The sequence below is a fragment of the Oryx dammah genome, unplaced genomic scaffold (assembly GCF_014754425.2).
Source record: "Oryx dammah isolate SB20612 unplaced genomic scaffold, SCBI_Odam_1.1 HiC_scaffold_21, whole genome shotgun sequence".
Taxonomy (NCBI): domain Eukaryota; kingdom Metazoa; phylum Chordata; class Mammalia; order Artiodactyla; family Bovidae; genus Oryx; species Oryx dammah.
Window position 1 is genome coordinate 29,409,430 of NW_024070205.1, and position 27,511 is coordinate 29,436,940.

General features: G+C 59.9%; 2 protein-coding genes across 3 annotated transcripts; both read right to left on the minus strand.

The window, feature by feature from the left end:
• Positions 1-7,011: 7,011 nt before the first annotated feature.
• Positions 7,012-11,003, minus strand: C1QTNF12 (C1q and TNF related 12). The gene is made up of 8 exons (XM_040264132.1): positions 10,649-11,003; positions 8,829-8,945; positions 8,664-8,748; positions 8,426-8,577; positions 8,007-8,115; positions 7,668-7,758; positions 7,386-7,464; positions 7,012-7,211 (listed from the first exon to the last, which is right to left on the minus strand). The coding sequence occupies exons 1-8, from the start codon at positions 10,814-10,816 to the stop codon at positions 7,113-7,115; spliced, it is 900 nt and encodes a 299-aa protein (XP_040120066.1). The 5' UTR covers positions 10,817-11,003; the 3' UTR covers positions 7,012-7,112.
• A 2,023-nt stretch (positions 11,004-13,026) lies between these two features.
• UBE2J2 (ubiquitin conjugating enzyme E2 J2) lies at positions 13,027-25,732 on the minus strand. 2 transcript variants are annotated; one of them, XM_040264146.1, is made up of 7 exons: positions 25,529-25,732; positions 21,573-21,703; positions 19,050-19,090; positions 15,615-15,717; positions 15,397-15,535; positions 15,035-15,115; positions 13,027-14,426 (listed from the first exon to the last, which is right to left on the minus strand). In XM_040264146.1, the coding sequence occupies exons 2-7, from the start codon at positions 21,701-21,703 to the stop codon at positions 14,142-14,144; spliced, it is 780 nt and encodes a 259-aa protein (XP_040120080.1). In that variant the 5' UTR covers positions 25,529-25,732; the 3' UTR covers positions 13,027-14,141. The 2 variants fall into 2 exon arrangements, with proteins under 2 accessions (XP_040120080.1, XP_040120081.1); XM_040264147.1 differs by lacking the exon at positions 25,529-25,732 and adding an exon at positions 21,924-23,453.
• Positions 25,733-27,511: the final 1,779 nt, after the last annotated feature.

Consider the following 27,511-nt stretch of genomic DNA (forward strand, 5'->3'; position numbering starts at 1 on the left):
ACCAGGCTCACTCCTGCCCCAAGCCCCCGCCAGCCCTGGTTCACTTGAATGTCACTTCCTCATCCTCGGTTGGGGTGGGGGGTTGCTGTCGAGATCACCCACAACTGCTCCCACTGGTCTCAAGCCTTCCCTGGCCATCCGGGGAGTGAGCTGTCCCAGGAGTGAGCCATCCTGGGAACCAGGAGCTCTTCACCTGCTGTGTGCTGGGCCCTACTGTTCGAAAGACATCAGCAGAGAGGCAGAGCTGGTGCTGCCGGGCACGCTGGGTCCTTGGGAGGGGCCTGGGTGGCTACCCTGGCCTCCCCAGTGGTCTTCCTAGGATGTGTCCCGCCCCCTCAGACCTTCACCCATCCGCTTCAGTGTGTGGTGGGTGGCAGGGGGTCAGGGTCGGGGGGATGATCCCACGCTTGGCTGCACTGCATCCACAGAAGATGGGTTCAAGTCCCAGCCCAAGGACCTGGGAGTGGCCTGAGTGGGAAGTAGGGTCTTTGCAAGTGTAACCAAGGTGAGGACAGCAGGGGGCCTACTGCAGAATAACTGTGTCCTCATAGGAAGAGGAAGCAGAGGTTCTGGGAGGAGAAGGCAGAGTCCAAGGAGGCTGCCAGGAGCTCCACCCCTAGTCGCAGAGTCTGCTGAGCCCTGGATTCATCTGCGCACTCCAGGGCAGACACCTGAGACCGCTCAGCTGCTGGCTGGGCCCAATCTCACCACCTCCCACGGCTCAGCACAGACCCAGCCATCTCGGGGCAGGCTTCCAACGTCCAGGCTCCAGGGTGGGAGCACGTGGCCTACGGCAACCACACCAGGGTCCCCATGGACTGTGCCTCTTCTGCCTGGGCCCACATTCCCTGCATCCCTTGGTCCCCTGCCCAGTATCTACAGGTCTCACAGGGGCGGCCAACCCTTGTCTCAGGCCCTCCACCCCAAGCACACATTCACATCATGAGACCACTGACTCTTGCCTATCCAGTGCCCAGGGAGCCCACAGCAGCTGCTGCAGACAGGCCTAAAGCACAGCAGGTGCCCAGTCCCCCAAGGGGCCTCCAACATCAGAGAACCCAGAGTCAAGACCGCATCCAGTTGCTGCTTGATGCTTGCACTCTGGTCCAGGGGTGTGACGAGGGGTGTGGGCTGGTTTCCCTCCCTAGAAACACACTCTGGGCTAAGCTGACATCTCTCTCCCACTCTGAGTCCAAGAAGCAGGTGAAAAGCCACCATCCACCACCCCTCCTAGGCCTGGGTCTCCCCTGGGGGTCACTGTCCCCACAGCCCTGGGAGCTGGAAGACTGCTCACCTATCACCTGGCCTCTGCAGGCACCCACCAAGGCCAGCCTGGGCCCCCCAGACCGCACCCTCTGTTCTGCTCTCACAGAAAGTGTGCATCAACCCCCCTCGACGCTCCCCAGCTCTCCCTGTCCCCTCCCCCAACTGGCCCCCAGCACCCTCCTCCATTTGTGGATGACAGTACTGGCTCCAAGCCCTCCACTCCCCACCCGCCCAGACCCTCCCACCCTTATAGAGCCTTACCCCCAGCAGAGGAGGTACTACTCACCACTGCCACACTGCAGCCAGGAGACCCCTCCTCAGCCCTGATGCCGGCCACCCCCCACCGGGGTCCCCAGGTTCCCTCCTCTGCCAGGGGTCCCTGGAACTTTCCCCACCCTTCCTGATGACCTTGAGCCTCCCCAGTCGTGGAGCCCACCAGAAGGGTGACGGGAAGAGAGTGGGAGGTGAGGGGGAGACTGCCAACCCAGGCCCCTGCTCGGGCCACGGTGACCAGTGAGACCCTGCTCGTGGCCTCGTGCCCATCCCGTGAACCGTGGCTGCAGCACCAGCTCTGCCCAGGGCCCAACTCTGGCGGAAATCAGCCAATAGCTGAATCTCCGCTGATGCCCCTCCCAGCTGCTGGGGCCCCTGAACAGGACTCAGGGAATGAATGAAATCAGGAAAGGTAAGCAGTTCCTGTGAGGCTGGGGCAGGGACCCCAAGGACACTCCGACCTGGGCTAGGGCCCGACCTCCCTCTGGATGTCAGCCTTAGTCACCCAGGTCAGAAGACTGGGCATAGGTACACCCCCCAGTCCAAGCACTGGCAGGCATGGCCGGGTCCACTGAGCCCCACTGACTGACGAGATCTGCCCTTGCTGCCCCCAGGAGAGCCAGCCTTGGCTGAGGGGCAGAGGGACCCTCCTCACCACACCGTGCCCTGGGCTCACAGCTGGTGCCCCATGGCCCCTGACCCCAGGTCCTGGCACTTCCCCTGCCCACAGCCCCTGGGATTGGCAGTGTCCATCAGACAGGGCTCTGCTAGGTGATGCTCAAGGCTGGGGAGGAACCCGGAGCCATGGTGGCCGTGGGAGCCTAGACAGGGGTTGACTCTGTCCCTTAAACACTAAACCTCTATGGCCCTGCCCACAGGATGGGCACCAGGGCAGGTCTCGGTCCAGCGCCCGCCTCCTGCTGACCCAGGGCCTGACCCAGCCTGGTGATCCAAGAAGAAAGAAACCTGAGCTCTGCTCCTCCCTCTAGTGGCGTCTAAGGGTCTCAGCAGCCCAGTCCCCGAGGGGCTTCTGCACCCCTGCCACCACTGCCCATGTGGTGCGTCGCAGAGTCCCAGACAGATCCCAGTCTGCCCCTCCGGCCCCAGAGGAGGGACCGGCAGCCTCCAGAGTGAAGGCCAAGCTGATCCCGCTGCAGGGCCTGGAGCAGGGCCGCTTCGCTTCAGGTAATGCCCCTTCCTGTTCAGTTCTGATCTCACACACCCAGGCCCTTGGAGGGGTGTGGGCACAGGTGGCCATCTAGGCTGGCCTGGCCACCAACCCAGGTGTGTGTGACATGCCAACTGTTGCAACACCAATGTTATCACACCAGAGGAGCCTGTGAGTCACTGCCTTAGAGCAGGTTGCATCCAAATCCTCCAGAACAAAGGTCATTTGTCCCCATGCCCCCACCCTCCCATCCCCCCATACATTGTGGGCACCATCAGACGCACCCTCAGATGCCTCCAGCCCCCAGCCCCAACACCATGGGCGCTATCTGACACACCCTCAGATGCACCAAGGGGCAGGCATGATGATCGAGGTGGTGGGCATAGACGTGGACATGGGTCAAGGGGGAGGGTGTGCCCAGTAGCCAGCCAGGTGGGCTCCCCAGCCTATCTTGACCCAGCTCCAGGGGCTGAACTGGGGGAGACCCCAGGCTGCTGGAGGCCTCAGCTCCTGTATCAGCTCCTGGATCAGTCAGGTCAAGACTGAGCACCTCCAGGACCTAGGGCGGGGTTGGAGTGGCCTGAACATGGAGCCCAGAAGTCACGTGGCCAATCCCAGTCAGTGAACACAGCCCCCCAGCACCCACTGAGCGAGGGCCTGGGGGCACAGCCAGGTCCCAGGTCAGACCACTGAGTGCCAGCTTGGGACCTCAGATGAGATAAGGCTCCCTACAGCCCCTGAAGAGCTTCTGCCCCAGGTTGGGGGTCTGGAACCCCTCTCCCTTCACCCAGAGTCCCTGTTCATCCGAGGAGTCCAGCTTTAGATTCCAGGAAACTGATCCCTCCCCACCCAGGATCAATGATGGTGTGGTCACCAGCCCAAGTGTCAGAACAACAGCCTCTAGAGTTGGACAAGCCAGTAGTTCTCCCAGTGCCAAGAACCCTGACTGTACCGATGACCTGAGCCCAGGGACTGCCTGGCTGGGGCTCAGGCCACCGGCGCCTGGATACCAACTCTGCATTCACCCCTGGGGGCCCAGTGATTCCAGCTCAGTCAAGAAAGCCTAAGCCCCAGGGCAGAGATGAAGGACACACAGAGACCCCCAGACACACCACACAGACAGTGGGGACCCTGGGCGGAGATGGGGGATACACAGAGACCCCCCAGACACACCACACAGACACCAGGGACTTTGGTGGGGCTCCACTTGGACCACAGAGTCACCGTCACTTGGGTCAACCTGGGAGGCTGAGGTACACACAGGCCAGGATGAAGTTCAGGGCCCCCCAGAGGACACATCCACCCAGGCCCCAAGAAGCTCCCCCACACCCTCAGGGCACTCTGGATCCTTGGCCGGGGTCACAGGAGTTAGCGGTCCAGTCTGGCTGAGGACGGGAGCCCTGGTCAGGAGAGGCAGTCCAAGAGGCCCTTGGAACAGGCCCCTCTCCCAGCCCAGGCCCAACCTGAGGGGAAGATGTCATACCCACAGTGGGCCCCTGGCCACAAAGAGCCCCAAAGAGCCAGTGAGTCCTGGCTGCACCCTAAGGGCCACACCCTCCCTGGAGCCCTGGCCCAGGCAGTTGGACAGCTCTTGGACAGGCCTCACCCCTACCCTGGCCCATCTGCAGCCCCCAGAGGGGACCATGAGGGTGGGGCCTGGAACACCTAGCCTGCCCACCCCTGTCTTCCCCAGTTCCTGCCACAACTATTCCCAGCCCCCAAGAGAACTTGCCACTTTACTAAGCCAGAGGCCCATTTCCTGTCTGCACTCCAGCCAGATAGATAATAGCAGAGGGTGCTGGGAGCAGGCTCTGACCCGAGTGGGAGATATACTGGCCCCCAGAACCTCAGGGACAGCCTCAGCCTCAGGGCCAGGAGGTGGTCTAGGGAAGCTGGCTACAGCCCCAGGCCCAGGGCTCAGGGAGTATCCTCTATCCCAGGAGACTGGCAAGGCCAGTCCCCAGCTCCGGCTGCAGGCAGATCAGCGGAGATTGAGGGCAGTGAGCCCTAGAAAGGCCAGCAAGGTCAGCCCAGCACCTCCTGCAGCTCCAGATCAGGGCTCGATCAGGGCTCAAGCTGAGGCTGCCCAGTGCAGTGCTGGGCATCCCAAAGCCCAGCTTGGAAACCACAGTCTGGGCCAGAAACGAGCCCTGTCCCCTGGCCCCCCACCCCAGACCCTACACCCCAATGAGCCCCCTACCCTGAGTAGCAACAGCTCCTGCAACCCACCTGAGGAGCCCCTGTTCAGGCCAGGTGGGTGTGACCCAAAGTGCCCAGGGCCCAGGGTCCTGCAAACCCCTTCAAGGCTCGGAGGCTTAGCAAACACCCCAGTTTGGGTCTGGCTCCAGGAGATGGTGGAGCTGAGACAAGATGATGCAGCTGGGTCCAGGGTGGAGTCTTGTGGGGGCTTTACCCTGAACTGGCCCCTTATCTGCACTGGGGGTCAGCCTACGTCCTTAAGTGCCAGTGCGGGCCTGAACCCCCTGCCTCCGCATTCAGGTGCCTAGACCCGCCTATAACAGCCACTGCTGCCCACACCAGCCCCCCATTTCTTTGCTCCTGCACCCCCAGCGCCATGCTGGGGGCTCAGTTGGAGACCGCACATTCCAGGGGAATTACAGCTAAGTGGTTAATGACCTCCCATTAGGGGCAGAAGCCGGGAGGAAGACGAGACAGACTGGGAGGCGGTGGAGTGGGGCGCCAGCCCTGGCCACCTGCCCAAGGGAGCCCGGGCAGCTGGCTCATCTGTCCTGTCTGTCTCTCTTCTCTTCATCTCCTATCTCCCACCTGTCACCCCAGCAGAGCCTGGGCCAACCCCTGTCATCACAACTCCATGACAGGACCAAGTGAGGAGGCGATTCCTGCCCCCTCTCAGGCCAGGTCGGGTGAGGGATCTGAGAGGCCTTCTGAGCCAGAGGTCCATCTCCTGTCTGCACTCCAACCAGATAACAGCGGAGGGTGCAGGGAGCAGGCTCTGACCCGACTGGAAGACATGCCGGTTCCCAGAACCTTAGGGACAGCCTCAGCCTCAGGGCCAGACAGGATGGTCAAGGGCAGCTTGGTGCCAAAGGACTATCAGCAGAGCCCCGGGAACAGGGAGGAGTCTGGCCGTGCGTCCTGCCAGGCACAGCCTCAGTGTCCCCCGTACACAGGCAGCAACACTGACTGTACTTGCAGCCAAGCCGGACTCCAGAAGGATAGCAGCCGCAGGAAGCCTGGGCTCTGGAGCCCACAAAGGCCCTCAGTGATGTGGAGCAGTGGCCCTGGCCTCTCCCCTTCTCCTCCCCCGCCCAGCAGAGAGACCCCAGCTTGGCACTCACGCATCCCCCTTGCAGGGGTGGATACACCCGTCTCAGATCATGCCGCCATGAGGCTGAGAACCACCCCCAGACCCCTGGCTCCTGTTGCCACTGGGTGGGAGGCGGGGGGACAGGTCAGAGGCCAAGCCCGTGGCTGCAGGGACTGGCGCCTGCCCGGCACCAGAGCTTTCCTGCCTCATTACCCAGCGGGCTGCAGACGGTCGGGGGAGCAGCTGGTAACCTGCCTGCTATCCTCCCACACCCCACCCCTGCCCCTGAGCCCCTACTCTTTCCTGCAGCCTTGGAAATGGGTCTCTGGGCCCCACTACTGCAGAGCTGAGCACCCCCTCACCCCCACCCTCCAGGCTTATACAGACGGGTCACGTGGGGCCACCCGCTGGGGGCCCAGGGCCCAAGCAGAGATGGTATCTCGGCAGCTCTGTAGAGCCCTGAACGACTCACTACAATTTACATTCTTCAGTCTGAGTTTGCTGGGGCCGTGAGGGGTGGGGGCCAGACCTCAGGGTGGCAGCGCCAAGAGTGGTGAGAAGTCAGCTCTCTTAGGGAATGAGGGGATTTGAGGACCCTGGGGTTCATACGGGGGGCTGGCGGCCCTGTTCACCCACAGGCCCAGGCCCCCCTGGGGCACCTTGCCTCACCCTGCATGCCCCGACATGTACCATCCTGCACCCCAACCTCGAGTCCTCCATGGCGCTGCGAATGTCCACAGACTGCTGCCCTCTGAGGTGGGACTGGCCCGGGCTGGCTGAGGGGCAGCCCCAGGTCATGGGCAGGGCCAAGTGGTGGCTTGAATGGACAACTGTCCTTGTCCTCAGAGTAAACGTGGCCCTTAACAGAAGCAGGGGCTGTGGGGGCCACACACATGCTGCCAGGGTGATGAGCCAGAGCCTCCACCTCCCCGGCCAAGCCCTCACCCATACCCATGGCCACTCTGCCCCCCCTCCCCTGCCTCTTCCCTATGATGTCCCAGTGACCAGGCGACGGTGGGGGCTGGGCGACCTTTATTTATTGCTATGATCACAGGTCTACCAGCGGGCAGAGGGGTGGGGGCGGTAGGGTGACTTCTCTGAGGCCCTGTCCATCCCTCACGGGCCCAGGAGCAAGCCGGAGAAGCTGGAGCTGCTCTGCACAGTGAGAGCTGCCCCAGAGCCATTGTCCACGAAGACGGAGGTGTACTGTCCAGCCTGCAGACACCCACAGTGGACGTCACCACCCATGGGGTCCAGCCGCTCTCCGGTCGACACCCAGCCCACCAGGTGGCCCCTCCCCAGGCCTTGCAGTGCCCAGGCTGAGGCTTAGAGGTCCAGGACCCCACACCCCGTGGTCCTCTGACCCCCGCCCCAGTGGCCCCGCCTCACCTGCAGCTGCAGCAGCCCCTGCACGTGCATCGAGAAGATACTGCCACTGCTCTCCAGGCTGGAGATGGCCTCCAGGGACCTGAATGTGGGGTCCAGGGATGAGGGGCCAGGGCACAGTGGCCGTGGAGGGAACACCCCTGTCGGTGCCCAGAGACCTGCATGCTCCCGCCTCAGGGCTCACCACGGTACTTTGTGTTTGGGGTAGCCCCGCTCTGTGGGCAAGGCAGTAGGCGGTCCCCTGCCCCTCAGGACACCCCAGTGACCCCCGAGGGGCCCACTCACATGTAGCGATGGCACAGGGACTCAATGCAGACCAGCACCCGCACTGTGTCCCGGGCCCTCGGCCGGACCCTGCCCTGCAGCTCCCTGGGATCTGGGAAGACAGGCTGGGTCTGCAGTGCCCACAAGGAGGATGGAACTGAGGGGGTGGGGGCTGGGGGCCTTCGGGGCACACTATGGGCTGGGGAGGGTGGGCATGAGGGCTGTCCAGTCCCCAGTGGGCGCAGGGTTGAGGCAGAAGGTGTCCCTGCAATGGGACTGAGGCCTGAGGTCTGTGAGATTGGGGCCCACCTGGAGGGCCAGCCCCTCCCCACCACCCACACCCTGGCCAGATCCGCTCACCCACATGCAGGCTGGCGGAAAACTGGAAGATGGCAGTCACCGGGGCTGTGAACCGACCGGAGGCCAGGCTCAGGCCAGACCCCCGCAGGAAGGCACCCTGGGCCGCAGGCTGGAGTGGGACAGCAGGGGGACACAGCTGCAGTCTGGAGCCTCACCTCCCACACCCAGCCTGGGGCAGGGGGGTGCCTGCAACCAACAGCCCTCAGCTCAAGCAGACCCCAGGTGGGCAGGACAGAAGGGTGACCCATGCATCTGTCCCCACCAGGACTCTGGGCCCCAAGAAGCCCCACAAGGGAAGGCACCTCTGCCCTGGCTTCCTCACACCCTACCCCAAGCCTCGGCGCTGTGTGGAGGCCCAGGGTTCCCCGGGGCCACTGTGGCCTGCTGTCCTGTGGGGCCCGCCCGCCACGCCCACTCACGGCCTGGAAGCCCTGCAGTTCCACCAGTGTCTTCTTGTCCACCAGCACCGGGCCCCTCAGCCGACAGTGGAAGGCCTCGGCCACCAGCTGCCTGCCTATCCCCTCAGGCAACACAGGGCCCAGCAGCCCCAAGGACCGATGCTCGGTGGCCTCTGTGGGGACAACGGTGCAGGTGTGGCTCCCAGCAGCATGGGGCTCTCTTCCACACCCAGGAGGAGAGGGTGTGGAGGGGGCCTACCCTTCAGCATGTCCTGGAACTCCTGCAGTGCAGACTCCTGGGGGGCCTCCACACCGGGGTGGCCGGGGGGGCCAGAGAGGCCTCGCTGGGGGAGGCAGGAGAAAATGAGGCTCCCGAGGGGGCACTCATAGCCACCCCAACCTGGGCTCGGATCCTGGGGCTCACCGATTTCTTGTCCTGGCCTCGGCACCGCTTCTTTGAGGGCCCATGATCAGGGCGCCGGACAAAGTTCAGCCATGTCACATGGGCATCTGTGAACTCAGGCCCTGAGGCCTCGGGCAGCTGAAGGGTCAGAGGACAAGGCTGTACACTGACCACCAGGCCCTGCTGGGTCCTGCCCTACTACCCTCGGAGAACAATAGGAATCTTAGGGCCCAGGCTGCTGGGGTGGGACTCAGTGCAGACACAGGAAATATGGCAACGGGGCACCGCAGGGCTCCCCTGGGGCTCAGGCCAGGGACCCATATCCAGAAGCCTGCGGTCTGCTGCTGTGTTGGGACCCGCATGGCCCCTCCTGCTGCTTCCTGTGCCCAGGCGGATGGGCACGGCTGTGTGTACATGGAGCCAGCCCTGCCTGTCCCGACAGAGGTCCGGCCTGGCTGAGGCAGGCAATGGTGGACAGGAGTGTCTTCCAGAGTCGTGCGAGGCTGGGGAGAGTGGGCGCTGGGTGTGCAAGCTGGCAGCCCAGGATCAGACCCTCCAGACATTTCTTGTACCCCATTTCTGCACCAGGGCAGTGGGAGGGATAGGAGCACACCCAGCCCCAAAGTCAGGGCTGAGTGGGGGGGTGCGAGCTGGGGGTTGGTCCCTCTCTGTATCCAGGTCTCACACGGGAGGTCCACAAAGTGACCAGGAGCGCAACAGACACTGGTCTGGCCGGGGAGAGCTACTGCCACAAGGCCAGTGGAGCCCCGGGCACTCCTGGAGAGCCAGCTGTCCAGGCAGACAGGCCAAGGGGTCCTGACCAGGTGTGGGGGGCTGGGAGGGCCAGGGTTTCTCCCTTCTGAAGTCCGCCTGTTTCTCCGGTCACCTTAGACCTGAGCCATGGTGGGCGACCTGGGGGGCAGGTGAAACAGGAGCCCACTCTCAACAGGAAGAGCGGGTCTCCTGATGCCTGCGGAGGGCTGTCCTGGAGTGGGGGTGCCATGGTCAAGGACAGCCCTTGTCTGCCCCCAGACTGCCTTGCCCTGGCTCCGGAGGGGCAGCCCAGGCAGGTGGGGCAAGGCAGAGCAGGAACTGCCCCCAAGGATCCTCCCCCAAGCAGCTATCCCAGAGCTTGCTGGCAGCCCACTCCCCTGGCAACAGGGCCAGAGTACTTGCTCTCCTCAGCCTGCCCAGCTGGAATATGGGGCCTTAGGCTCCAATGGGGTGCGTAGGCCGAGAGCAGCCAGGCTGGCCGCCATAGAGACGCCTGCGGGAGGCGAAGGCCAGGATCAAAGGCTCAAGGGCTGGCAGGGGGCCTGGCCCAGCAACCGCTGCTTCACTTCAAGTCCAGCAGCCACCAGGCCCTTGCTGACGGGGTCAGTTCCGAGACCCCCTCAGGGAGCCCCAGCCCAAGAGGGTGGAGACTGAAGGATGAAGCAGGTGTGAGAGGCTCTTAGAGGGGATGCCAGGGGTTAGGCTGGAGCCAGGGGCCTCCCAGGACCTGGTCTCCCTCCCCGTGTCAGAGCTAGCCTTGGCCACCCCAGAAGCCAGAGTTGGAGCACCAGATTCCACCAGGGGGTCTGAGCCAACTGCCCAAAGAACCTCCCCAGTTTGCAGTCTCACCTCAGGGCAGCAGGTTACTCAGGGCATGACAGTCCTTAGGCTTCTGTGGGTTCAGTGTAGCCCCCACAGAAGCCCCTCCACCCCCTACTCCCTCCCCAGGCCCAGAGAGGGTCCCCTGATCCATACTGTTATGGTTCCTGCCCAAAGTCCCACCCCACTCTGACAGGGGAGGCGGGCTGGAGGATGGCCCACGTGGGCCCATAACAGATCATGCATACCTTGGGGAAGCCCAGTAGCCCCTCGCTGCCCAGTGTGGTGGCGCTGGGGGCTATGGGGCGCTGGCTGGACTGCCGAGGCCTCTTGGGCTCCCGCCGGGCCCCGCTGCCCCCGAGGAACACGAGCTGTGGCCAGAGGAGGACTGTGGCGGCCACCCAGGCCCAGTGCATGTTGGCTGCTAGCTGCCGGGTCCGGAGCCCGCAGCGGCTCAATGCTGTTGAGCCCAGGCAACCGGAGGCACTCAGAGTCTGAGCGTGGGGGCGCAGCCCCGAGGGACGCCTGACTGCCACTGGTGCATGTCTGCACAGGATGAGCTGGGCTAGTGAGGGACGCGCCCCCGATCCTGCAGACTCCCTCGTGAGCGGTGCCCTGCCCACCCGCACTCTCCTCCTCCTCAAGGCTGGCGGGCTCCAAGGGGGCGGGCTCACAAGGGAAGAACCTCAGCCTCCCAGGCTTCAGGGCCTGCCAGGGGGCGTGGATGGGGGTGGAACCCCACCGACAGACCACCCACCTCCCACACAGCTGCTGCCCAAGGGGAGAGGTTGTGCACTCCCCAACCCAGCCACTTCAGGGTGGGGCCCAGTGACCCCAGGCGGGGACTGACCCCAGGCGGGGACACACTCCGTCGGGGTTCACAGCCCCTTCCTATGACCTCACAGCCTTGTCCCTCTGGCCCTGCTGCCCCAGGCTGTGGCCCTGCTCTTGGGAGGGCTCCCAGCTGGTCCTAGCCTAGATAACCCTGGGGGTTCCTCCACCAAGGACCAGTGGGGCTAGCAGGGAAGAGACCAGTCAACCTCTAAGCAAAGGCATGGCACACATCTGCCCCTCCTCTTGGGCCTGCCCAACCCTCACTGAGGATGCCGTCACCCAGTTGTGCCCCTTGGGCCCTCCAGTCTCCAGGCCTATCCCCCCAATGGAGGTCAGCGGAAAGCTGAGCCCCCAGTGGCGGTGACCTGCCAGACGAGCCACTCTGGCAATGGAGAGCAAGGGACAGTGGGCAGGTCCCCAGGGAGAGCTGGGGTCCCTCCTTACCTTCCTACGAGCTGCAGGCAGCATGAAGTTGTGGCCAAGTGGTGTCGACAAGGCCCTGGTGGGGGCTCAACACCTAAGCCAGGACCATCCCTCTTCACCAGCTGCCCCTTGGCTAGTGCCACCTGGGGCTAACTGTGGTCAGAGCTGTGGCTGATCTGCTGCTTGCAATCCAGACTTGAAAAGGGTGGGGTTTCCTGTCCCAGGGGCAGCACAGAAGATCCCTCCAGACCTCGCCCCCCCCCCGCCCACTGGCAGAAGTCCAGCACGAACAATGTGGGCAGGAGACAGCCAGCTCTGGGCCACATGCAGGGTTGGCAGCTTCAGGCAGAACCACCTCAGAGACAAGCTGGGTGGGGACGATGTGAGGAGTGTCTGCCCAAGGACACCTGTCCTGCTCCTTACTCAGGTAGAGGTGGTCACCTCCCAAGACAACAGCAGCCAGTATCAGTGAATCCTGAGCTCGCCAGTGGGGCCTTAGCTCTCTCAAGTGTCCAGCTGGTGAGCCCGGTCTCAAGGTCACGCCACAGAAGCCCCTCTGCACCTGCCCAGTTAAAGCCTCCATGTGCCCTTGGCCAAGGCCCAGCAGGAAGGGACTGCAAGATAGACTTCTCCCCTCCAGGCTGAGCACCTGTGTCCTGCTGGCCTGGAACGTGGACGTGCCAGCTGTGCCAGCCTCCGGCAGTCCCCAAGGGCCCCAGCCCTCCTGGCTGATTGAGGCCAGACCAGAGGAAGCCTGCTCTTGAGTAGTCCACGCCTCCTGGCCACAGCCACCAAATGCCCCCTGGAAGAGGCTCAGGTCAGCTGACCTCGACCCGACGGGACACAACTCCACACAGGACAGGACCTTGGGAGCCCCCATTATAGCCCCCATCGGGTTGCCCACCCACTGCCCAGGGGAGGTGTCCCACCCTCTCAAACCAATGAGGACAAAGTCATCTTTTATTCAGGGTCACATCAGACAGCAAGCTGCCATGGGCACTGCGAAGTCTCTGTACAGCATGAACCTGCTCCCACCGTTGGCTGAGGGATTTTGAAAGTTAAGATTTCACACACAGAAAAGATGCATCTGCTAAACGTTCTGCCTCCTGAGGCCCTCAGGCAACATGGCACACCTGGAAGGGGTAAAGACCTCCACAGACACGTCCTCGTGCTGGCAGTGGATGGAGGGAGGCCCAGCAGAGCCACACACGCCAGCAGCCAGGCTCTGCAGTGAGCACAGGCAACAGGTCCACTGTTGGTCACAGGACGCCCAGCTCCTCAGCACATGCGGCAGCTCTGGCCCCACAGGCTACCTCAGCACTGGGTGGAGATGGACTTGTGGTTCACAGACACCAAGAGCACAAAATTTAGGAACAAAGACAAAAGGATTTTTTTCACAGAAGTGGGTCAAATACACAGAAGTGGTAAATCAAAAAGCAATTTTAAGTTGATCAAAAAACAAAGAACGCTGAAGATGCATCAATGCCTGCCTGCACGCAGTGAAGTCACCACCCGCTGTCTGGTAGGCCCAGGCACAGCACCTTCCAAACACTGAACACTGTGCAGGCGACATCATTTAGCAGAGACACAGAGGAGGAAGACATTGGCGATCCAGGGAGTCACAGATCCCAAGCCTGAGAGGGCGCCCACCAGCCCTGCCCCTGAACCCAGCCGTCCATCCCTCCTTCCCAGGCAGCCAGCCTCTAGGAACCAGACACGGATCTGCTGTGAAAGGATCTTTGGGAGCCTGTCTCCAGGGCAAACAAAGGTCTGGACCACAAATGCAGAGCCTGTGGAGCAGGTGAGACCCAGGGAGCCGCTGAAGGTCTCCTCCTGCCACCAGCACAGCACAGGGAAGGCTGCAGGTGTGAAGGGAAGCAGGCAGTGTGACCAGGCAACACACACAGCTCAGCCTCAGTGAGAAAGCAGATTTTCAACTTCAGCACAAGAGCCCGTGTGCTCCCCCAAGAGAAACCTGCTCGTTTCTAGTGAACAAAAGCATGTCTTAAACACTCAGGCCAGACAGAGCCCACACCCCCGACCCACCCTTGGCCACGTGCCAGGCCCCGGCCCTGCCTGCCGGGTCAGAGTTCTGCACTAAGAATGCACACAGAGTGTTGGATAGGCATCGAGTTTTATATTTTTAAGTGACCAAATCTAATAAAATGAAAAACAGGTTACTAAAACAGGTCCAAGAGACAATATGGGAGATAAGCTATAAAACCAAAGCGTGAGGCCTCCTCGTGGACATGGAGCCCCTCAGCCCCTGCCAGATCCCAGGGCGAGCATGGGGGCTGGGGTTCTCACGTTTCCTCCAAATACAAACTACACGCTTTGGTTCTTGTTTTCCTTTTAAAGGTTTTTAAAAAGCTAACCCCAGGAGTCAGCCAGGCCCACGTACTCAGTGGCACGTCCAGCCAGCCCACGTCGAGCTCGGGCCCAGCGTCCTGTGTGTCCGACCCCTCTGCTGGTCGTAGTGGCAGCTCACTCCTGCGCTATGCTCCTCAGCACGTACTTGACCGTGTAGGCGAAGGCCGCAAACCCAACTATAACAAACAAGTTCGCCAAGGCCCCGCCCAGGAGTCCATGGTGCCGGTTGGCCTGCTGGAGCCCTGCCAGGTGCGGCCCGGCCCCCGGCGCGTGCCCATTGAGGAGCGGGAGCCCGTGCTGGCCGTGGTGCGTCTCCCCGTCTGGAACCACGTCCGGTAAGGGGAGAGCCTGGGGTCTGCTACTGAGTTCGTCTTGTGCTTTCTGTTTTTGCTTAATTTCCTAAGAGAAAAACAGCAGGAAACAAGGGTTGGTTTAAACAAGCCAGTTCCTTCAGGGCCTAGGAGGGGGCTGTGGTATACCAAGGAGACCCAGCAGGGTCAGTAGTCACCAGCTGCACACATTTCATCCTAACAACTGCCTGTGAAGGCTGAGCTGCTGCTAATCCTATGTAACAGACGCAAGGGCCTGTGGGAACAGTCAGAATCACCATGCCTGTGCCTCAGGGACTGGGACTGAGCCAGGTCTGATCTGCTCTGACCCCCCAGGGCCCCAACCTCCATGAGGCCCAGCCTCCCCTGCTCACAGCCACATTCTCTGCTCCAGCACCAAGACCAGGGAGTGTGCCCACCCCTCACTCCTGGCCACCCGTGACCTCAGCAGGCCCACCACCCTTTCCCTGACCTGCCCGCATCTCCAACTCACCCTCCAGCCCTGTGGTGCCCCAAGGAGAGGGGCAGGTCTGCAGCACCTGCCTGTTTGCACCTCAGTTTCTCTCTCCATGTTTGTAGCACAAGAACACACAGGTATACACTCTCTTGGGAAAAATAGAATCAAAGTGTTCCTGACTTGGGGAAAGCAAAACGGATAGCAAACTTTCACTTTCTTACCTCCACAACTTCAGGAAATAATTCACAAAACACTTTGTCTTTTAAATTAAACACTAAACTTTGTGCAGCCAGTTGTCTTTTCTAGGAAGAAAAAGAAGGAAAATGTCAGCCTGATGGCTACTTTCAGTTCCTTCATGTTCCAGAAACAGACTAAGTGACAGCTGAGCGACTGGTGTCTTCGTGTTGTGGAAAGCAGTCCACAAGCATGCTCCTCAGGAAAGACTGACATGGGATATCCCAAGGCCGTTTACCTTTCTTTATCATCAACTGATCTTAGACCTGATCCCAACTAATAACGGAGGAGTCCCTGTCCTAACTGGGCTGAGGAGACCAAGCATCCTCCTCACCACCCCCAAGCTCACCGTGAAGTCCGATGTCTCGATGCTGCCCAGGGTGGGGCCCTTCTCCACCATAAAGCTCAGGAGCCCCGTCAGGATGGTGGAGACGGACCAGGCCGGGTTCCACGTGTCTGGGTGGAAATCCGTGATAGAAAGACACAGCCTGAAAAAGGGACCCAGTCAACGGGGCACAGGTTCCTCAGGACTCCAGTCCCGCATCCAAGCGCACAGGGACACCTTACCTTGTATTGCACTTAAATCTTCCATTGGGAGTTATCATATAAATACTAGGAGGTTTAAAAGGAAATTCTCTGGGAAAAATTAGTTTTCCGTGATAATAGCCACCTGCAACAGAAGAGAGAAGCAGCCTTGTCATCGCCACAGTGGGCGCAGCCCTCACAGCCTTCAGGCTCCTGCCCACAAGCCCTGGAATGCACACGTCATGCTGGCCATCTCACTGCAGCTCACACCACCAACCTAGAGAGGCCTTACCACCCACCTCACCCCATGCCAACCGCAAGCCCCTCTTCCCTCATTGCACACCTCTCTTCCCGATAGCAGAGCATCAAGACAGAATCTGCACAGGCTCCTCACTGGCCCTACCCCCATATTCTGGTCCCCTCATTCCTGTACGTCTTGCCTCCCATTCTCCACCAAACCACACCCAGCAACAGGTGAACTGCTATCATTCCCCCACTAAAAATGAGTAAACAATGCAATGCTGACCCCTATCCCCTCGCAAGCCCTGTGAGCTACTCCCTCCTCTGGAGAACCTCGGGCCCACCCAGACTGGCAAGGCAGAAGAACGTAACTTGACAGGACTTCCAGCGACATTCATGTGTCTGTGTAAGTGTGTGCATGTACAATGAGGTTTGACAGAGCTGCTGTCTTCCCACTGGGGCTCCCTGCTGGCCTCCAGCGCCACAGGTCTCTGCCCAACTCTCTGACTGCCTGGGGCAGTCTCCCATGGTGAAGGAGTGATGGAGGCAGAAGAGCAAGGGGGTGGGGGTGGGGGCAGTGATGGGCAAGTGCAACCTGAGGCAAGCTCTGCATGTAGACAAGCCAGCCAGTGAGGGATTAACTCTAGAGACGACGCTGGAGCACGCCCGCACCACAAGCACTGAGAAAAGCCAAACTGGAAAAAGCGCAGGAGATGGAAACAGGGGCTCGGCCCAGAGGAGCAGGAGCACCCACACACATTAGTGGAGGCCACTTAGTGGAGGGGCGGTGCAGGGTGTGCGTAGGGCGGCCAACCTGCCTGGCCAATCCAGAGAGGACCATCAGCAGCACCTGCAGCCGCTGGTCTCTGGCAAGAAGGCCTCCGCACGCAGTCACACACACTGAGGGGCTGGGGCATAGCCACGAGCAGGGCCTGCAGTTCCCCTGGCACCCAGATGCCCGCTCTCCACCGCAGAGCGTCTGTCACAGGCCTGGGGGGTAATGCATCTGAGGGTGTGAGAGGCTGGGGGTGGGGGCGGCAGCGGGAGGGAGGGGTCTCTCCTCTGGCTTCATTCCAAATGTCCCGGCCAAGCCCTAGGACAGACGCCACGGAGAGTGCCTGGCTCCAGAGGAGGGAGGCCTAGGAGAAGCACACTGGGAGCCTCCGCAGTGCTGCCCCCAACCCACTGTCGGGGAGCTGAACCGCACCTCCCTCCAGGGCCAGCACACTGTCCAGTCAACACGACACCACCACGAGTCTCAGAACCAGGCACAGCGACTACTTCCACTTTATGATTTTAAAAAACCATTTTAGCTTCTCTCAGTCCCTCACTTTTCATGTAAGTTTTAAAACCAATTTTTAGAATAAGCCTGTGTGCGTCTACAGAACACTCTCCTAGGGTTTTAAAGGAATAAAATAAAACCTCTAGACACAAACCAACACTCGTGTGTCAGGAAGCCCACTTGAACTGTGAGCCTCGCAGGTCTGGAGCAGCACTGACAGAGCTCAGAGCAAAGATGGGGTCAGTGGGCAGCCAACATGGAACCAGACAGATGTGGACGTGGGAGAGTGGCTAAGGAGACTGCGAGGGAAGGGTCAGAACACCCACAAGTCAGAGGAGCAAACGAGGAGGGAGCCAGAGTCTACGCATCAGAATCCACACAGGCCCAGACACTGAGGCCCAAGAGCCGTCCACCACGTGTGGCAGCTGAGGGTCCCTGGGAGACCCTGACAGAGCAGAGTCATTGGAGGGTGGCACTGTGGGCAGCAGGGCCCTGAGCTGAGGCGGGGACAGGCATCAGGAGGGGCACAGCAACAAGTGCTAAGGGGAAGGGGGGGGAGTAGTGGCAAGGTGGGCAGCAGAAAAAGCCCTGGTCTCTGAAGGAACCCTCCCAAGGAGGAGGTAGACTGTCCCAGCCCGAGGACCAGAACAGCAGGACACACAGGAGAGCAGACCAGACCCAGGCGAGCAGAGTGACTGTTATCATCAGTCAGAGCGGCTGGGGGATGGGGAGGCTCCTGCAGTCCAGCCCCTCACCCCTCTTATATGGAAAACACTAAATCCACAAAGAATAAAAAACCCTTAAAACCAGGCATAATCCTACTTGCGAAAAAACACTGCTCGTTCTTAGTGTCTCTTCAAGTTTATTAAAAACACAGCATGTATTTGATAAGTACGATCCACACAGGCTGTCCTGCAGCCCATCTTCTGCCCTGTAGTCTGGAACCCCATGCAAAGCCATCACCAAGCCTGATACCCTGTGGCAAAAATGACATGCCACCCAAGTGCCTTCTATACTGTTTCCTCAGGACAGGGGATTCCCAAGCCAGCAGAGTCCCATGAGGTAGTGACATTTTTGCCAGCCTACCCATAAGGCTCGTGAATGGCTTGTGGGTCACCCCACCCTTCCTCCCAGCAGCACAAACCCTCTAGGGAAATCGCACACAGAACCCCACGGCAGGAAGAAGCAAGCGGGCTGCTCCAGCCACCAAAAGTCAGGACCCAGGCCTAGAGAGCGGCCTGTCTGGCCACAGTTCTCCCCTGGGCTCTGGCTTCACCTGGAGGCTGGCTCCAGGGCTCAACTTGAGCCCTGGAGACTAACTGACTGACAGCTCCAAGGTCTATTCACAAACACCAGAGGCCACTGGGTGGCAGCATCCGCCCTTGGCAAGCCCTGCGGGCCCCCACGTTTTGTGCCCCACCAACACAATGTGCCGCTCCAGAGCTCAGAGGACACCGCACAGAGCGAGCACTCGGGAAATGACTTCCTTTCCCTCAACGACACACAGTCTGGTCTTCCTCTTCCCCGTCTGTTCTCCACTGAGATAGGAGGCTGAGCAAACTTGATACTTTAGAAGTCCCTGAAGACAGAGAGGTGAAGTGAAGTGAAGTGAAAGTCACTCAGTCATGTCTGACTCTTTGCAACCCTGGGGACCACACAGTCCATGGAATTCTCCAGGCCAGAATACTGGAGTGCGTATCCTTTCCTTTCTCCAGGGGATCTTCCCAACCCAGGGATTGAACCTGAAGCCGGAGACATATCAGCAAAACCAAACCCTGAGCAAACACCTCTAGGACTTGGAGGAAACCAGAACAAGCTCCAAATGTGTGCTGTCTACCTCCCGCACATCCAAACCAGAAAGAGCATTACTGACAAACGGACAGAGTTTCTCGGGTAAGGTCTCTTTGGAACACAGACACTGCCTCTTGTTCACCTAACTCAGACCAAAGACTTACCTTCATAAGGAGTCATCTCAGGGCCTCGGACCACATAGTGCCTGAGGGAGGAGAGAAAATGAGTTGGCTTTGGGGATGGCATCACTCCAAGGCTGGGGTTTTTAGGGCCCACCCGAAACTAATACAATCATAGACATTCAGCAGGTGACTGAACTTGACCAGCTACACAGCTCCCTGCCTCTCCAACAGGATCAGAGAGGCTGTTCCCTCCAAGTTTTCTGCAAAGTGCCTCTGAATCCACAACACAGTACGCAAAAAGCTAACCCTCTTTGACCATTAACATCAACTGACAATTTAAAAATTCACTTCACAGGACTTCCCTGGAGGTCCAGAGGTTAAGACTCAGCACTTCCAATGTAGGAGGTGCAGGTTTCAATCCCTGGTTAGGGAACTAAGATCCCACATGTCATGCAGTGTGGAGGAAAAAAACAAACAAAAAAACAAAAATTCACAATTTATAGTTGAGATGTACTTGAAATCTAATGCTTTTCAGTGTGCCCAAATATCATGCAGTAGCTCACCAGGAATAGCTGGAGACCCACAGAGACTGTGCCCTGGCCCTGCCACCCTGGAAGACTCAGATGTGACCTCGAGAGCAGCTATCTTCCAGCAGGAGGGACAGGGACAGTTCGTGGTGGTCACCAAAGGCCTCACACAGAGGGCCACAGCCCCATGGACTCTGCTCTCCACACAAATAAACAACACTTCATCTCTATGGCAAGAAGCATTGGAACTGCTCGATTTTTTTTTTTTTTTGACTGCTCTGTGTGGTTGATGGGATCTTAGTTCCCTGACCAGGGATGGAATCAAGGCCCTTGGCAGTGAGAGCTGAGTCCTAACCACTGGACCACCAAAGAAGCCCTGAACTTACAAATTTTCAAAGAAAACAGAAAAGCACAAAGAAGAATACAGAACTAACCAGAAACACAAGACCAGACACAACTGTGCACACCCGAGTAATTACCTCTCCAAACACTACTTTCCACCAGGACACTGACAACCTCTGCTCTCTACTGGCTGATAGGTCAGAGCCAAAAAATACCATCATCCTATGTCAGCAGACTAGGAACAAACTGGGAAAGGTGGCCTTAAATTGGGGATCGTGGCCTTAATCTGTCACTGCTCCCAATTTCTGTGTCCAATCTGAGGACATCAGGAAGGGCTGGGCAAGCAGTGCTCTGAGAGTGCCTGACAGCCCCAGGGCAGCAGAGTGAGGAAGGCCTAGAGTACAGACCTCTCCAGAAGACTACTCTCTTCTCCAGTGGCGGGGACAGACACCCCGGCTGGGAAGAGCCCACACAGCAGGCCCAACACGGCCGTCCTCAGCTGGTGTCTGGAACTGGATGCCAAGGGGTCTCATAACCTTAACGGCACCTCGACTGTTTGGGCAAAAATGTGGTCAGTGCTGAAAGGAAGCCTGCTGTCCTTCTGGGAGTCTGGAATACTGAGGGGCTTCAGGCAGAGGTTCCTGTGACCCACTCCCCTTGAAATCTCTGGTGCTCAGTCCCAAAGGAGCTTCCCTAAGGACAACCTGCCAGCATACAGCTTGCTGCAGCTCGTGGCAAGGAGGGGAAGCCTGTGTCTGGTCTCCGATGGACTCTGCCTCGCGCCTCTCCCTCTGCAGTGGGTCTTCCTAGTTCCCTCTCCCTCTGCAGTGGGTCTTCCTAGTTAACAGTAGAACCTGGGTCCTGACTCCCACTCAGGAGGGGCCGCCATACGACCAGGATGTCCCCTAGACTGCCACAGAGCCTGTTTGTCCATCTGCTAGCTACATCCTGGGGGCAGGGCGAGTTGTGACACTGATGTCTCCCCTATACACCAACGCTGGACTCCCTGAGACCTTCTGCCCACCTGCCAGCGCTGACCCTTCTCTGCAAGCCAAGGAATGTGGATCCAAAATCCTTGAACACCTGTCCAATCTGGAAAAGACTTTTAACTCAGATCTCTTTCTTCTAGATCTAAAAAATTCTTTTACAGTATTTAAGATCAAAACATAAAATATTAAATACCCTCCAAACAGAGAAAATGCTCCTTAATGTTTCAGCCCTACACTGTTTCTCACAAAATCACCAGCACACCTGATAAGGGCAGCGCTTCTGTGGCGTGGCAAGTTCCCATGAAACGCATGTCCACAGGCACAGAGCGGGGTTCAGGACCCATCATCCCCCATCACAAACTTGCCAACGCAGGACAGGCCACCTCACAGCATCAAGAAGCAAAGAGCAGAGAAGGAGAGTCAAGACAAGGAGCTTCTCCAACAGGTGTGAGTCTGCAGGCCCCAAAGTCACCCCTAGGAAGGATCCTCTCTGGCCCGCATGCAGAGCTCAAAGACAGCCTGCCACATTCCGGGTTGCTATCCATTGTGAAGACAACCAGGGAGCATCTGCAGGCTTCACGGTCCACTCACACCTGACGAGTGTACAGGAACCCCCTTCCCACGCTAAGAGGGCCCCTCTGGCCCTAAGCCCATCAGGGAGAAGCCAGGTGGCAGGTGGTGCAGGGAAGGAGGTGGCAGAGCCTTACCACTCAAGGATGTTGGAAGGGAGGGGCTCGGCACAGATGTAAGGCACGGGGTCTTTCTTAATCCGGAGATAGTCCTGCTTCAGGCGCTGGGTCGCTGTCGTCGGTGCTCTCTTACCGCTGTTGCTGCTCATCTGTGGAGACAAGTCTACACTGACACAGGACAGAGCAAGGCAACCCCCACTGCCCACACCTCTGCCACCCGGAATCAAGGCCCCTGGGCCGCTCCAACTTGCCCGCCCTCTCAGACACTCATGAGCCTTGCAGAGTCTCCTTTCCCGCCTGTCCCAGCAGGTCCTTCGCCAATGTGACTTTCGTCAGATACAAAGGTTAAGAGAGACCCTGCAGACTCACCTGTGTCCTTGAAGAAGCTTCAGAGGGAGAGAGCCCTTGAATTTGCCGGTCTTGAGTAGAGGCGAGCTAAAGCCAGCCCCAACCACCAGCCATGTGCATGTCTCCCCCAGCGCTGCGCTGGGTGCCATGCCCCTCCCAGAGCTCCTTGTTAAACATTTTCCAGCACGTTTACCACTGGCCACAGGTGGGTGGGAAAACAAGGGAATAGAGGAAGAGCCTCTTTCTGGGACTGGAGAGAGAGGGGGGACCCCGGAGAGACCCAGACACACATCCAGGACAAAAGAGGAAGCAGGAGCAGCTGGACAGGCAAAGGTAAGGAAGTGTGCTGTGTCCAGGGCACAACACTGGGCCACCGCAGGAGCCGAAGCACTGTGAATGGCAGCTGACGAGGCCGACCAGGGACTCAAGGCCAGGCCGTCAGGCAGCACCCCACAAAGTTTTTAAGCCCAAGTATTAAGTCAAATCAGATCTTCCATTAGGAAGGGCACTCTGGAGGCCCAGCAGAGGATGACTGGGGCAGACTAGGACAGACAAGATGGCACAAGAGGGACAGGACGGCACAGGACAGTACTGAAGGCTGGGATGGGACCAGGGAGCAGCCATCATTCAAGAGAAGAGACCTGGCCCAGATCAGAGGACCTGGGACACCTCAGCTCTGCTCCAGAGGTAGAAGGGCAGGATGGGGAAGTGGAAGACGGGCTCCCCACTCTCAGGGGCACCGGAACAGCTCCAGCTCCATCTACTTAACATAGATGGAAATCAGGTGCATAAGCAAAAAAGTTTTGCTGCTAAAAATAAAGCAAGAAAGCCACTGGTGTAAAACACGGTGGAGATGGAGGACACACAGCGTATGCAGCACAGGATGGAAAGAAGAGGGGGGAGGCTGACTAGACAGGGCAGCAAGTGAGGAATCACTCTGCCCAACCTGTGTTCCCAACCTGTCCCACCATAGCACAGGATGTTAGCAGCCAAACCACGCAGACCTCCCAGCCAGTACGCACTTGGCACTGCTCCCTGCACCAGGCCGGACACTCCTCACCTCACTTGCACCTTTCCTCCCATCAGTCTCTGCCCATGGTGCCTCATTAGAGGCTATGGACTCCTGCCCTGTGCCCATGGGATCCGCCTCAGAGCACCCACCCAGCCAGATGATGACCAGGGCTTGCTGTCTCACTCTGCACCCCCAGGGTGCAGCAGTAGTCCCTCCACATGCCCAGCCCTGCTTCCTGCTCTGGGGTCTCTAAACCTTAGAGACCCATATGCTCCCACTCTCTCCATCCCACCACACACCCCCAATGCAGGGCCCACTACAACTGCCCATCAGTTATCACGAGACGTCCGACCAGCCTCTGGCTTCCAGCCTCCCCCCATTTCAGTCCATCCTGTTCACTGAAGTCAACTGACCCTTCTCATCGCACAGTTCAGATCACAACCTTCAGGACTCACCCAGAACTGAACAAATATATGTCAACCCCTCTGCCACCTGCCAAGTCCTCAGCCCCAGGCTGCCCTCTATCCCGATTCGGACTCCCACAGCCTGAGCCAACCCCTCCTCAGAGCCCCAACCATGTGGCCACACCCCCGCCCAGCCTCTACCAGTGGATGCCTCACCAAGGCCCTGCCCAGCCCAGTGCCTGACTCCCCTGGTCAAGTGCCTCCACATTCTGCCCTTTGCTGGCCTTCCTGCCACCCAGCTGCATATCGCACAGGTGCCACCAGGCCTCAGCAGACACTGCTGGCTGGGGTGCCCACCGTGGGTGGTTAGGGTCTAGCCTGAGAGGGGAGTGCTCCCCTGGCACCACCCCTAAGCTCCAGCCAGAGACGGCAAGGGGGCCAAGGTGGTTCGCCATGGGCAACATCTAGTAACAAACACCATGACAAGTCAAAAGCAAGACCATCACCCAGGACTTGTTTCCTTTAACTGTGCACCTTAAGTCTGACATTCTGCCACACACATACCAATTCACCGGATAATTCAAACACACTTGTGCTTGAATTCAATTAAGTGGCCGACTTCAATGCTTCACGAAGGTTAGAGGACAGCCACACAAAACAAAATAGATCCTGCCTGGCTCCTCACAAATGAACTTTCCTCTCCCTTTTGCCTTGAAAGTCATAATCTTTAGAAGCCCACTTACAATTCAACTGCTCCGTTTATTAAAGGAAAGGGTTCTCTCGGCCTCGCTCAGAGCAGTGCCCTCAGGGCCCTCCGGATGACAGGCGAGAATCAGTTTCTCCGATTCTCCGTCTTCCCCAAGCACACAGGGTGCATATCACAGGGTGCATATCGGGTGCCTCCACAGACCCCGAAGTGCATCTCAAGGTCCCTTCAGGCCAAGTCCCCACAGACAGAGGACAAGTGTCACAGGAGACATTCAGAAACAAAACAAGAAGCACAGTCCACATACAAAATTTCAGGGCAGACAGCCTGAAGGCCAGTAGCCTGAACCAACATCCCGGCAAGAGTCCCTTCAGTACCACGTGGACACAGACTCGCCCTTCATCCAGCACTGCCCGCCCGGCTCCTCTGGCTCCTTTCTCTCCGCCCAGAGACCTTGGTCTGACCCACCAGAGTGCACGTGACACCCCCGTGCCCAGGACTCCCACGGAAGTCTCTCCCTTCACCAGTGGGACTGCTTCACAGGCTGGATGGAGGCCCGCAGCTGACGGGGGCCACCGCACCTGCCACTCCCGCACCTGCACAGAGGTCGGCTCCGCTGAGGTGTGCAGATGACAGAGCGCTAGCTCTAGGCACTGGCATCCAACCGTACCTGCAGAGAGGCTGGGCTTTTCAATCAACCAAGACCCTAAAGTTACACCGAGGGCCCCTCACCCAGAGAGAACAGAGCCCTGACCACTGCCCAGAGAACTCTCAGGCCCTCATTAACTCCCCGGGGGCTGACCTCTCTAAGCATTTCCAGGCTGGGGCCGGCGTGAGTTTGAGAATGGATGTGAACTAAACATAGTCCAGATAAGTGGTGTTAACTGGGAAGGGGGCGAGAAGCATACACCTGGCCAGGGGTGGATCGGGACAGGTAACTGGCAGACGGGAAGAGCAGGCAGGCACAGGAGAGAAGCCGGCCCACGGCCCTCTCCAGCCACCCAGCATGGAGCTTCCCAGTCTGACCGCCCGAATTTTGTTTCCACCCCAGATGTTCATTGCTCGGGGGACTTAAGAGGCGGTCTGGGTTCTAACTGATCGAGATGAAGCGGCGGCGGCGGCGGCGGCGGCGGCGGCGGGCTCAACGGCAGCCAGCCCACCCCGACACCGATTCCCAAGATACGTTTACAAACCAAGCTCTACGCTGGCTCGTCCTAGCGGCGCCCGCAAGTGTGCCACTAACGGGAGCCTTTCCATGGGACGTCAGCCGAGTGGCCACCCGAATCCCCAAGTTGGCCGGAGAGGGGACGACCCGGCCCGGAGCCCCGGGCGCCCCGCTGTAACCGACCTCGGGTTCCGCGCACAGAAGCTCCGGGACGGGCCCCGCGAGCGCGGACGCGGCGAGGACGGGCCGTGCGGAGGCCCCGCGCTCCCCGCTCGGGCCGGCTCCGGCGAGGCGGACGCGAGGAAGAGGCCCCGGCGGAGGCCCGCGGCGCACGCTCACCTCTCCCCGTCGCCGCGCGTGGGCCGCCGCCGCGCTCAGGCTCGCCGTGGTCGAGGCCGGAGCAGGGAGCGGAGAGTGGGGCCCGCGCCGCAGAGCTGCACCGCGCCGGGAGCGAGCCCACCCGACCGCAGCCGCTACCGCCGCCGCCGCCGCCGCCGCCGCTACCGCCGCCGCCGCCGCCTTTGCTGCCGCCTCAGCTTCCAAGATGGCCGCCCACGGGGCGGGGCAAGTTGCGCTTCCAGTTCCGGGGCGCGGTTAGCTGACGCGGCCGCTCTAGACGGCCAGGCGGAGGTCGCCTGCATCTCGTTGTCGCCTTTAGTCCCGGGAGGCAGAAGCAGTTGGCGCATGCGCACTGACAGACAGCTCCGAGGGGCGGAGAACGAGCTCAGGCAGGTCTGGTCCAATCAGCCACGGCTGGCCCTCCTGTTGGTCCCTCGGCCACATCGCTGTCAGCGGCCGCAGGGCTCCCGGTCCCCCCACCCTGCACATTCCCCTCCTCATGATCCCCTGCCTTCCGCGGGAAAACAGGCCCAGTTAGAGGGTAACCCCCGAGGTGCCGGGATGAGCCCCGCCCAAGTTCCCTGGTACCTTGACCCTCCCACCGCCCCCTTCCAAAAAATCGGCCCAGTCCCGCCTGGAGGACCCAGTTCTTATGCCCACTCAACAGGGAAGCGCTGGAGGCAGTCCGCGTCCCCGGCGACCGAACCACCCGGGTCCCTGAGAATCGGATCCTGGGTGACCTTGTGTGACCGCAGTGATTGTGGAGCCAGGAGCCCCACTGGAACCTGTGCCAGGTGGGGTCCGGCGTAGGAATCCTGCCCAGCCCCTGCCCAGGGGCAGAGCTGTCCTCATAAAAAGAGTTGCACTGTTTCCCGACTGAATTTTCCTCCTAGCCCATGAATAGGGTCATTATGCAGAAGTGGCCGCTGCACTGAGGCTCACTTTCTGCTCCCACGGTCCCCTCCCAGGCCCTGGGGGAGGGGGAAGCAGAGCAGGGAGGTGGGGACCCCAGGGAAGTCCCTGGGGAGCAGAGAGTCTCTGGGACAGCACTGGGGAAACACTTCGGAGCAGGTGAGGATGGCATTTCGGGTGGGGGTCTGGGTAAGGGAGGGCTGGGCAGCGGGCGGGCCAGCACTCTCCTCACCACCCTTCCTGGTGAGTGGGGTCTGGGGTGTGCCCCCACAGGGCTGTGCCAGGGTAGACACTGCACTGACTGTGAGACAGGCCTTGGTCATCAGCTGGGACTAATCCAGAGAGACTGTCGCTATGCAGATCTGGGGTTCAAACCCCAAAGTCTCACCCTTGACCACAACCCTGACTGCCTCTCAGTATACACCACCGGTCAGTGGGGTTACTAACCACATGACGATTGACAGTGGACTCCAAGCTCCGACGGGTCCAGCCATGGCCACTGGCAGAGGGCAGACAGGGGGCCATGATCGCCACTGAATCTGGCCCACCCGGGGCACCTCAGACAAGATATGAGCAGTCACTGCAGTGCTGGCCCAGGCCCAGGGGCAGAAACAGAAGTGCCCATCGCCCCTCAGGCCAGCACCAGGCCAGCCAGCCGGGGGGAAGCAGCCTGCTACCTCCCCCTGCCGCAAGTGAGCTTCGCTGGCCCTGGCCCTCCTTCCTCATGGGGAGGCTGGCGGTCCCAGGCCCCACCTCCTGCTGCCACACTCAGAAAGCATCTCAAGCTTCCTTTTCTCCCCTGCCTCCTCCGGACTCTGCCATCCCCACGCAGGGCGGGCCCAGCTGTTTTTAGCTCGAGGAGAGTTATGTAAGGGAGGCTGCCCTGAGGCGCTGGGTGTTTCAAGCGCAGGTGTGAGAGAGACACAAGACCAGACCCTGAGCCCCACACGGGCAACATCACACACTCGGCCCATCTCCAGTGGCCAGTACCTCAAGGAGCCCCCTCCGTGGTGGCCAGAATCCCTGCTTGACACTGCAGTCAGCGCCTGGGGGACAGGGAGGCGCTGCAAT

Coding starts and splice junctions, on each gene's coding strand:
- C1QTNF12 (XM_040264132.1), bottom strand. CDS start 10,816: ATGCACTGGGCCTGGGTGGCCGCCACAGTCCTCCTCTGGCCACAGCTC. Junction 8,749..8,828: donor GAGGCCAGGACAAGAAATCG/GTGAGCCCCAGG, acceptor TGCCTCCCCCAG/CGAGGCCTCTCTGGCCCCCC. Junction 8,578..8,663: donor GTTCCAGGACATGCTGAAGG/GTAGGCCCCCTC, acceptor TTGTCCCCACAG/AGGCCACCGAGCATCGGTCC.
- UBE2J2 (XM_040264146.1), bottom strand. CDS start 21,703: ATGAGCAGCAACAGCGGTAAGAGAGCACCGACGACAGCGACCCAGCGC. Junction 19,091..21,572: donor CCTTCCAACATCCTTGAGTG/GTAAGGCTCTGC, acceptor CTCCTCCCTCAG/GCACTATGTGGTCCGAGGCC. Junction 14,427..15,034: donor TATTTCCTGAAGTTGTGGAG/GTAAGAAAGTGA, acceptor TTTTTCTCTTAG/GAAATTAAGCAAAAACAGAA.